The following is a 9,956-nucleotide window of genomic DNA, read 5'->3' as shown; positions in this document are numbered from 1 at the left end:
GAGCGGGGAGCAAGACCCCAGCCTCACCTGCAGCGAGCCTGGTAACAAGGGCGCTTCAACTACTGGGGAGGTTGCGTGATGCCAAGGGCAACCGCCACGCCTTGTTTGGGGCGCCTGACCTGCGGTTAGACCTTTGCCCTTTTCCCCAGATCCCACCGAGTAGCAATTGGTTGGTCCACCTTTGTTCCCAGCCTAGGGCCTATGGTGAGCTAGGGAGGTAGAAACGGGTATGAGGTGGCCTTGGAGCCGCCCCAGGTCGTTGGGGAAGAAAGACCTCACAGGAAGCAGCGAGGGTCGGGTCATTTCCTAAATCTGAACAGTTTAGGTTGTGGCATTCCTCACCTGGCTGTTTTCCAGGTGTGAATGTTTTCCTGGCTGAGACTTCAGTTTTGCTGGATGCAGGGCATACTTCTCAGCGTACAAAAGCTGTTTTGTCTCAGAAATTCTTTGTGTAATGTAAGTTGTATGGTTGTAATTACAAATATCCCATTCCCCATGCCTCCTGCCTTCGCACAGCCATTTCTTTGGCCTAGAATATCCTTCCCAGTCTTGACTCCAGGGCATGCTTCTGCCGCTTTATTAAGACTCAGCTCTTCACACCATACACAAAAATAAATTCAAAATGGCTTAAAGACTTAAATAAGACATGACACCATAAAACTCCTGGAAGAGAACGTAGGCAAAACATTCTCAGACATAGACTGTAGCGATATTTTCTTAGATCAGTCTCCCAAGGCAAAAGAAATAAAGCCAAAAATTAACAAATGGGACCTAATCAAACTTAGAAGCTTTTGCACAGCAAAGGAAACCATAAACAAAAGGAAAAAACCTACCGAATGGGAGAAAACATTTGCAAACGATGCGACCGACACAGGCTTAATTTCCAAAATATACAAACGGCACATACAACGCAATATCAAAAAAAAACCACAAAAAACCCAATCAAAAAATGGGCAGAAGACCTAAATAGTCATTTCTCCAAAGAAGACATACTGATGGCTCACAGGCACATGAAAAGATGCTCAACATAGCTAATTATTAGAGAAATGCAAGTCCAAACTATTTATTTTACTTTATTTAAAAATATTTATTTACTTTGGCTGCATGCAGAATCTCTTAGTTGCAGCATGCAGACTTCTTAGTTGTGGCACGCAGACTCTTAGTTGGGGCATGCATGTGGGATCTAGTTCCCTGACCAGGGATCAAACCCGGGCTCCCTGCATTGGGAGCACCGAGTCCTACCCACTGGATCACCACGGAAGTCTCCCCAAACTATTAATACAATAAGGTATCACCTCACTTCGATTAAAATGGCCATAATTAAAAAGTCTACAAACAATAAATGCTGGAGAGGGTGTAGAGAAAAGGGGACCCTCCTACACTGTTGGTGGGAATGTAAATTGGCATAGCCATACTGGAAAAAAGTATGGAGGTTCCTTAAAAAACTAAAAATAGGGACTTCCCTGCTGGCTCAGTGGTTAAGAATCCACCTGCCAATGCGGGGGCACAGGTTTGATCCCTGGTCCGGGAAGACACCACATGCCGCAGAACAACTAAGCCCCGCAGAATAACTAAGCCACATGCCACAGAACAACTAAGTTGTGCACCACAACTACTGAGCTTGCACTCTAGATAGGCCCGTGAGCCACAACTACTGAGCCTGGGTACCACAACTACTGAAGCCCGTGCGCCTAGAGCCCGTGCTCTGCAACAAGAGAAGCCACCGCAATGAGAAGCCCGCACACCACAATGAAGAGTAGCCCCCACTCACCACAACTAGAGAAAGCCCGTGCGTAGCAAGGAAGACCCAATGCAGCCAAAAATAAATAAACTAAAAAAAAAAAAACTAAAAATAGAGCTACCTATGATCCAGCAATCCTGATCCTGGGCATATATCCAGAAAAGATGAAAACTCTAATTTGAAAAGACATGTGCACCCCAATGTTCACAGCAGCATTATTTGCAACAGGCAAGATGTGGAAGCAACCTAGGTGTCCATCAACAGATGAATGGATAAAGAAGATGTGGTACATATATACAATAGAATACTACTCAGCCATAAAAAAGAACAAAATAATCCTTTTGCAGCAACATGGATGGACCTAGAGATTATCATACTAAGTGAGGTCAGACCGAGAAAGACAAATATATGATATCACTTATATGTAGAACCTAAAAAAGAATACAAATGAACTTCTTTACAAAACAGGAACAGACTCACAAACATAGGAAAAACACTTAACGGTTACCAAAGGGGAAAGAGGAGGGAGGGATAAATCAGGAGTCTGGGATTAACAGACACACACGACTATAAATACAATAGATAACAAGGACCTATGGGATAGCACAAGGAACTATATTCAATATCTTGTAATAACCTATGATGGAAAGAATCTGGAAAAATATATAACTGAACCACTTTGCTATACATTTGAAAGTAACACAATATCGTAAGTCAGCTGTAGTTTAATGAAAAAAAAAAAGACTCAGCTCTTATTGCAGCCAAGCCGACCCCATTTTATCTTGTTCCTTCAATCCGGGAACTCTTGAGAGGTTCTTGTGTTTTCCATTAGTGCCTGAAACTTAGCTCAGCAAATGTTTGTCAGAGGAATGTGCAATTGCCCTAAATTTACAACCACAGAATATCACGGCTGAAGGGGATTTCAAAATCTAGTCCAAGACTTGCCTTTACAGATGAGAAAACAGAGGCCCATATGGACTGTTTGTTCCAGACCACACAGCTCCTTAGTGGCAGCCTGGTTGGGAACTCTGCTCTTTTGAATTCCAGTGTTCCCAATCCCTATTCCATGGTGCTTGGCTAAATTGGTTTCTACATGATACTTACAAATTGTTTCGATCACTGTACATATATTGTCAGTGTTCATAAGTGTTCACGCTGGGGCACAAATATGATAAAGTGGGGGCACCTGCCCTTAAGGTGCTTAGGACCTAGTTTAAGAGATAAGGGACACAGTAATTTGCTCATTCATCTGTCCATTCATTCAACAAGTATTTATTACATGCCTACCATGTGCCAAGCACTACTCTAGACACTGGGGATAGAGCAATGAACAAAACAAGTCCTTGTTCTCATGGAATAGGGAAGGAGTGATGATAAACAAGTAGACAGAAATGTGTGAAGTGGTAATCAGTGCTATGAAGAAAAATGAGGCAGCATAAGAGAACAGAGAATAGTGAGGGCTGCTATTTGGATTGGGTGCTCAGGGAAGCCCTCTCTGAAGAGATGGGGCAAGTCATGTGCTTACCTGAAGGAAGAGTGTTTTAGACAAAAGCAGCAGCAAGTGCAAAGGTCCTGAGGCAGAAATGTCTGGTGGGTTCAGGGAGCCTGGAGCAAAGTAACTGAGGAGAAGAATAGCAAGGGGTAAGGTTAGAAAGGAGAATGGGACCATATCACCTTGAAGGCCATTGTAAGGATTTGGGCTCTTACCCTGAGTGAATTGAAAGCCAATGGAGGATTTCAAGCAGAAGAATGACGTGATAAGATTTATGTGTTAAGAGGATCTCTTCTGTGTCGAGAATGGGCTGAAGGTGGACAAGAGTGGAAGCAGAAAAGATGTGGAAGGAAGCAGAAAGAAGAGGTGTGAGAGATGATGGTGTTTGAACCAGTCTTGGTGAGGGAAGCAGAGTCAGATTCTGGATAGATTTTGAAGGAAGGAATGATAGGATTTGCTGATGGGTTGGATGTGGGGTATAACAGAAAATGAAGTGAAGGTCCAGGAGGGATTTCAGCACGGCCTGTGCACCTGCACACTCAGGACCCAATTTCCTCACTGCCTATGCAGATGCCTGTTGGGGCTCCTGGCTTCTCAGGATGACGATGAGGGAGACTGAAGACAAGGAAGGTCCAAGGAGGCAGAAAGGCTCAAAAGCAGTGAAGTTTGTCAGGTGAGACAGCAAGAAGTTCCTCAAGAATCTAGACATCCAGATTTGATCATGTCAGTGAGCCACTCAAAGCTTATAAAAGTGACATGACAGGAAGGAGCTGGTCTGGGAGGCTACCTCTCCACCAATTTGGTGTCATGTACGGGAAGCGGGAAGCGGGAAGCTGGAGGCTGTGGTAATCGGGTTAAGCGGTGAACTAGTCTGGTGGAGATGAGTGTAGGATGAGGTAGGATGACCGGTGGCCTTGTGAAGAACTACCAGTTTGGGAGCAAGATAAACGTGGGGCAAGGGAGAGTGGTGTTGGTGGATTTGGACCCCTGGGATCCCAGCAAACAGAGTGCTGGTGATGTGGCACTCTAGGCCATGTTGTCTGTCATGGTGCTCAGGTAGAGTGAGGAGACCTGTTTGGGAGCAGCCTTCAGTTGGGGTGACAGTGCCCCAGGTACTGGGAGAAGAGGCACCAGGGCATGGTCTGCCCAGGGCACAGGAGGCTCGGCCACTCTTCCCTCTGATTTCCTCCCCTGCCAGGCCCCAGGGCCTCCAGCTCATCATTTCAGGTCTGTTCATTGAGACCTCCAGGCCAGAGTCCAACCCTAGGCCGAATCGGAGGCCTCTAGCCAAGGACTGTGGACACCGGACTTCCCTTATGAAGGTGGCTACAGTGGCCATAGGCTCAGTGCCCCTCTTTTTGGCTGACCCCAACCCTCTCCCTAATCCTGGTTGCCTAGAGGGTACAGAGAGCCAGGTCCAGAACCCGAAGCTTCCTAGCCCAGACAGCTTGCTAGCCCGAACCTGTGGTTGGAGGAGAGGGAAGAGACCCAGAGATGCCAGCAGGAAGAGAACCCGAGTGCCCTGCCCTCAGGTTACATCCCCATCATCTCTCTGTGACCCTGCTGCCTTCTTCTCTCAACAAATCCGATGCTGATTCCTTTTCAATAGAATTTTATTTTCAACCCTTAGTGAAGACCTAAGAAGAAAATATAAAGTGCTAGGTTTTAGGGTTGTGGGCAGAGGGAAAGGCCCCCTGAGTTCACGCCATCTGTACTTGCTCCGTTCAGTTCCTCAGAGACAAAAGAGGGTATACCTCAAACTTAAAAAAAGAAAAAAAAAAGTCATCCTTGAGTTCCCCACCAACCAGGGTCTATGAGGAGTCCAAGGACTAAATCACCACAGACAACCAATGAGAATGGTCACCGTGGGAGGCAGGTCGAGAGCGTGGAGGAAGAGGCTCTCTCAAAGCAGATAGGAGGAACAGAGAGAGGAGAAGGAGGCCGGGTCCTCCAGGCTCTGCACCAGGGACAGGATGGCTGCCTGATCCTCTGGAGTCTTCTCCAGTAGATGTCGGGCAAAGGCCTGCTCCATCTGCATGAAGAGGTGGGGAGACGGGGTTGTGAGCACGGCAGGCAGCGCCAGACACTACGCCCAGGGGCTCGTTCCCCGGGAGGCCCTCTTCCTCCTCAACACCCCATTCCCATGCAGGCAGGCTGTTCTTGCCCTATCCCGACTCACCTGCACTGTGATAAGACTCTGTGGGGTGTGGTTGGGGCCAGGGCTCTCCTCCCAGAAATTCAGTGTCACCTGGAACTCGGGTGCGGGGCCCAGGCCCTGGAAGTACCTGGCCAGGTCTGAGAGAAAAGGTCAAGAGTTGGAAGAAAGAGAAGACAGAGGGTCTCAGGCAGGGAGGGATTGGGGAGGATCCCATAATGGAGAAAGAGGGGTGGCAGTGGGGCCACTCAGAGACCACGGCCAGAGCAGGAGCCTCGGGGTGGTGAGGCTGTTGTCTGGTGCCAGGGGAAATGCTAGGAACTAAGCTGCTGCTCGCCTGTGGACGAATCAGGAAAGGGGCTCCCGTTTAGAGGTGGCCAGTCGTCACAGCACCTGAAACCTGCGGGAGCTGCGGGAGCTCAAGAGTCCTCTCGGCGGCAGCCCTGGCCGCTAACACAGTTGTGCCACACCTCTGCTGCCTGCTCACAGCCTCCCTGCACTAGGGCACCCCGTGGCCCTGGGTCCCCTATACTCCGGCCCCCACTCCCGAAGTCCAATTGAGAGTGGAATGGAGGCAGTAAGTGGGATTCCAAGTGTGGATGCGAGAGGGGCGAGCTGAGGGGCGGCTGGGCGGTGGACGAGGGCCCGGGATGCATGCAGCTCTCGCGAATGTGTGAGTGGTCGCTGTGCACGTGTGTCCGGTGGGGGGTGCCCATGACTACTGTACGCTCCCATGTGGTGGTGCTCCCGGGGCGTGACACCCTCGTGCTGGGCTTACCTGGTCCTCATCTTCCGCGGCCTTGGCTGGGGAAGGGGGACTGCCAGGGCTGAGCACTGCACGAGTGCAGGGGCCGTGCCTGGGCTGTGACGGGGGATGTGCTGGAGGGAGCGCAGGGTGGTGGCCGGGCCCACGGAGGGGGAACAGGGGTGGGGGAAGGGGCTCAGGTGCTCGGCGGGAGCAGCCTCACCTCTGCAGAAATAGGCGGTTCTGAAGAGCTCCACGCACTCGTTGCTGGGCAGCAGGTGCGGGCCTGGACCAGGTGGAGCCTGGGGCGCGTTCCAGGAGATGGGGATGGGGCAAAGGCGCTGCACGAAGAGGCCTCGGGAGTTGCTGGCCACCAGGACCCCTCTCTTGAGCTGGCTCAGCAAGCGCTGGGTGGGCTCTTGTGGGCCGGGTTTGGGAAATATCACCTGCTCCATGCCGCACTGGGAGACCGAGGGCTCAGCCACGAGGCGGCAGTCCAGGCTCTGCACCTGGGCCTCACCCACCACACGTCCATCGTAGATGAAGGTGAGCAGCAGAGAGTAGTCTGCAGACAAAGAAAGGCCAGCTGCACCGGCGCCCCTCCACAGGGGCCCACTGGCCAGCAAGAGGCTCTGGAGAAATGAAGAGGGGCTTCCTGCAAATCCAGCATCCTCATTTTGCCGGCGAGGAACGTGAGGCTCAGAGAGAGAAACCAGGTAAGGGCTGGTGAGGACCAAGCAGGCCACAAGGTGGGGGCGGCAGCCGTACCTTCTAAGGATAGAGAAGGCGCCCTCCCTCCTCATCCTCACCGCCAACCCTCGGCAGCCCAGAGGGCTTCCCATCATACTTCCCCATCACTCAGGGGAGGAACTAATACACAGATTCCCACTGAGGCCTTAATGGCCAGGGCCTTACAGTTTACAAGAGGGTCCCAGAGTTCAGTCCTCTACTTAACCCACAGAATCAATGTCTCAAAGTGGATTTCCAGGGAACACAGTGTGTAGGGGGTATTTTTGAGAAGTGAGCTGTTTGGAGTCGTGGCAGGTACACTGCCTAGAAGCCAGTGCCTCTGAGTAAGGTGGCCCCGGTTTGCTGCAAGCCCTGACAGATTAGATTAACACACGCATAGCCACAGGAGGGCAAGGGAGGACGGGGGCAGGGGTGAGTCAGAAACGCCAAGTACCTGAACCTGGAGGGGGCAGAAGCTCTGGGGACACCAGATCTCCTTGGAGAGGGGCCTCAGCTGTGTCCCTACCTGGGTGGGAGGCAGAGGCACTGGTTATTCAGAGCGGACTGGGGAGTCCAAGGGCCAGAGGGTGTGGCACGGAGGATAACACAAGAGGCAGGGCACTCGGTACCTTCCTGAGGCTCAGGGCTGTTGCTGCTGCTGCTGCTTCCGGAGTCTGAATAGGCTACTCCCCCACTGGACTCCACCAGCTCCTACAGACACAGTTTCTATCGTTGGCCCATCTCTCCCCCAGTTACTGTTCTGCCCTCAGACCCACCCGGTTCCCTCCCCAGCTCTCACATTTTTGAGGGGGTCCTGGAGCAAGGAGGGGCTGAGTATGCAGTTCTTCGTGGTAACCTCATCCTCCTTCCTCTCAGAGGACACAGAACTGTGGTGTCGCTTTGATGGTGATTTCTGAGTCCCTGGCTGAGCTGTGGAACGTTGGGAGGGAGAGGAAGGTCAGAGCCTTAAGTGGGCACAGAGGGAAGGGGAGAGATAGGAGGCAGTGAAAGGATGGGCAGGACTGGCAGGGAACCTGCTCCCCAAGGACAGGGCAGAACTCTGACCTAGGGGCCTGGAGGGAGGCCACCACCCTCCCAGGAGGCACAGAGCTCCATCCTTCCTCCCAAGGCTGCTGATTCTAGGAGTGGCAGGGCAAAGGGACACCCACCGGGGAGGGTTCCGGGTGGCAGCAGCCGGTACACCTTGTAGGGCTCAGCCCCATCCCTGTGGCCATTCTCAGGAACCTCCTGGAACTCAGAACTCTTGTTCAGAGCACAGCGCAGACGAGTCTTCCAGATAGCAGGGCCTTCCGAGTCCCCCTCCTTGTACTTTCCCTTAAATATCGCCCAGGCCTAGGACACAGCAGAAGTAAAGAAGAGGCAGATCCTTTACCGAGGCTGGCTTCACGGATGTGTGGCCTGAGTGCTCACACAGAAGGGCCTATGCTAGGTTTATGCTCAGCTATTGCCACCTTGCGATCCTTACTAAGGTTTGCATTTTCATCTTGCGTGGGGCTCTGACAATTACATAACGTAGCTGGTTCTACCCTGCAACTTCCCCTTTATCTGAAACCCAGGTGGATGCAACCACTTGAGGGTGACAGTGCCAGTGTATATTCCATCCCTCCCTCCAAGGGGCCGGTTTCCGGGCCTTTCACCTTGAAGAAGGCGGCATCCTGATCCTCCCGGAAGTCCTGCTTGCCTGCGTGCTTCCAGGGAATCCGGAACATGGTCTTGGCCGCATCTTCCCAGCACACTCCTGGGAACTGGCCGCTCTCCACTTGCTCCACCACCCAGTTCCGGAGCTTTCGGGTGCAACGTACCCTGCCTGATGCCATCCTGGGGATAAAAGCAGCAGGAAGAGTCAGGGGAACTGATACTTTGGGAAGAGTGAGATCCTGGCCCTTGGGGTTGGATTCCGGCAAGGGCCCCTAGAGATCTCATCCATCCTTTGCCTCTATAGACATAATCTCAAGCTTCTGAGGCTGAATTGTTTCATTTCTGCCGTCACTAGCGATGACCAAAAATACTTTCTTTTTAACATCCCGAGCTGTGACACCTAGAAGGCAACCTTCAGCATTGGTCTTAATTTTAAGGTTTTTCAGGAATCTATTGTTCCCCTGGTGTCCCGCTCCTGGTGAGAGGCCCTGTCTGGATCCCCAAGTATTTACAGACACAAGTGGCTGCTTGTGAGATGCCTCATCAACCCTCTTCACTCACCACCCCCACAACCTATCCTTCGATGCCCCCCAACCTTCGCCCCGCTCTGCTTGTCCCAGGGGTAGGTGGGGCAGGGAGCTGGTGACAGGGGCAGAGCTGTGGGCGGGCGGAAGTGGGCAGGACCAGGAGGCAAGAAAACAAGCAGGGGAGAGCAGCAGAGTCTTCTTCCCCAAACAACCCGGTAGCAGGTCCCCCTGTCCTTTACCTAGAGGGCTTGGGACACCGGCCCCCCCATCAGTCTTTCACTCACGCCAAATTCCAGCTCCCCAGCTCACAGGCCTTCTGTCTTTTCCTCAGTCTAGCAGAGGGGTCCCCAGGAGCCTCTACCCACCACCTCCAATCTAGCCGGGCCTTCCCGCCTAGACCCAGGCTGACACCTATTTTTGGTTAATCTTACCTGAGCTGCTCTGCAGGCTGTCCCAGGGCTCAGCCGACCTCAGCTCAGCTCCTGGCTAGGCAGCTCCTGGATCTCTCCGCCCCTTTCTACAGTCCCCACCCTAAGTTTCAGTTCTCCTCCAGGGAGGTCCTTTTCCCCGAAATCACGTGGTCTCCGAGTTGCAGGGTAACTGGTTACCACCAGGGGGAAGCAGCATCTGAGAATCTTATCGTAGGAATCCTGTGGTCAGAGTCTGGAGGAGGGACCCTACTGCCTCAGGCTCATTCCCTTTCCTCCCTCAAGACACTCCTCGCTTGTGTCAGACCACCTCTATGACACTGCTGCTTCCCCAGGGAGGCTGCAGTGTCCCGGAGTCTGGCCTGGGGCCTCTGGATAGCTCTGTACCACTTGTGCATCTGTGTTCCCCCACGGTGCCTGCTTGGTACCTACTAGGTCACCCCAAGTATCAGCTGAATTCAATGAAAGAAAGGAAGGAGG

At 52.3% G+C, this 9,956-nt stretch overlaps 1 protein-coding gene across 1 annotated transcript; it reads right to left on the bottom strand.

The window, feature by feature from the left end:
* Positions 1–4,839: 4,839 nt before the first annotated feature.
* Positions 4,840–8,715, bottom strand: IRF9 (interferon regulatory factor 9). Its single transcript, XM_079698909.1, is given in 9 exon segments — positions 4,840–5,171; positions 5,173–5,265; positions 5,413–5,528; positions 6,357–6,698; positions 7,317–7,388; positions 7,492–7,573; positions 7,662–7,792; positions 8,032–8,215; positions 8,521–8,715. Coding segments are annotated over 9 exon segments (1,278 nt in total). The 5' UTR covers positions 8,701–8,715; the 3' UTR covers positions 4,840–5,093.
* Between the last annotated feature and the right edge of the window lie 1,241 nt (positions 8,716–9,956).

Source organism: Hyperoodon ampullatus (assembly GCF_949752795.1).
Source record: "Hyperoodon ampullatus genome assembly, chromosome: 3".
Taxonomy (NCBI): Eukaryota; Metazoa; Chordata; class Mammalia; order Artiodactyla; family Ziphiidae; genus Hyperoodon; species Hyperoodon ampullatus.
Note: the sequence above shows the minus strand (reverse complement) of the source record. Positions and strands in the feature narration are given on the sequence as shown.